The sequence below is a fragment of the Cebus imitator genome, unplaced genomic scaffold, assembly GCF_001604975.1.
Source record: "Cebus imitator isolate Cc_AM_T3 unplaced genomic scaffold, Cebus_imitator-1.0 Scaffold599, whole genome shotgun sequence".
Classification (NCBI taxonomy): domain Eukaryota; kingdom Metazoa; phylum Chordata; class Mammalia; order Primates; family Cebidae; genus Cebus; species Cebus imitator.
This window is the reverse complement of record NW_016107914.1, coordinates 3,944-4,977: the sequence shown is the minus strand read 5'-3', so window position 1 is coordinate 4,977 and position 1,034 is coordinate 3,944. Positions and strand designations below refer to the sequence as shown.

The window sequence follows — 1,034 nt, the reverse complement described above, 5'->3', positions numbered from 1 at the left end:
GCATGCCTGTAATCCCAGCTACTCGGGAGGCTGAGGCAGGAGAATTGCCTGAACCCAGGAGGCGGAGGTTGCGGTGAGCCGAGATCGCGCCATTGCCCTCCAGCCTCGGTAACAAGACTGAAACTCCATCTCAAAAAAAAAAAAAAAAAGCATTTATGGAATGGATATCTTTTATTTGTTTCCTTACAGGTATGGAGGATGCAGAAAGCTGGCACGGAAAGCCAATGCCAAGAGAAAGAACAGATGCCATTATCAAATTAATTGAGAGCCAGATAGAAACCAGCAGGAACCTTGATCCACAGCCCCCCATCGAGGACTCCCCTGAAATCAACATCATGGATGTAAGGATGACCTCTCCACCTGATTACAGAGTTGGTGACAAGGTAGGCAGAAAGTTGGAGAATTGGATAAATCAGGGACATCACCTACTTTGTTCTCTAATGTTCTTATATATGCAGGATTCTTCATTTATTCTGGTCTCCATGAACGAACCAATTAGTGTGACATATAACTAACAGTTTATAAACAATAAAAATAAGTTTACCATTTTTAAAAAATTGCTTTAGGGGTGCAAAGTGCAGTTGTGTCACATGGATGTCCATGTCATGGTGAGATCTGGGCTTTCGGTGCACCCAGCACCTGAGTAGTGGACATTGCACCCAGTAGGAAGTACTTCACCCCTCACCACTCCTACCCTGCCTTCTCTTTTACTAGGTCTGATTTTTATTTTTTGCTTTCACACATGGGTCTGAATTTTCTGATTGGTCATTTGCTATTTATTAGCTCCTGGGGTGGTGCGCCTCTTTCTTGCTTCCTAACTTTGGTTTGTGCACAAAACTGCCACAATTTTGTGTCTGCGCCAAAAATAGTGGCCCCAGGCTGGCTGATCTTTTGAACTTACTCTCTAAATTACACACAAAAGCAGACCAATTCATCAAGAACCTCAAAAAGGAATCAAACTATGCACAAAACCCTGGACATCAAGTCCTTTTGGTTTTCAGCACATTTCTATCCTGTCTTCTGGTATATTATAG

At 42.9% G+C, this 1,034-nt stretch overlaps 1 protein-coding gene across 1 annotated transcript in view; it reads left to right on the top strand.

Annotated features, from left to right (window-relative positions):
• TKTL1 (transketolase like 1) overlaps nucleotides 1-394 on the top strand; it is a gene marked incomplete at its 3' end in the record, with an annotated part of 9,237 nt that extends 8,843 nt beyond the window's left edge. The window contains exon 6 of the mRNA XM_037734294.1: nucleotides 190-394. Within this exon, the coding sequence (XP_037590222.1) occupies nucleotides 190-394 (205 nt within the window). The remainder of the gene's footprint in view (nucleotides 1-189) is intronic.
• Between the last annotated feature and the right edge of the window lie 640 nt (nucleotides 395-1,034).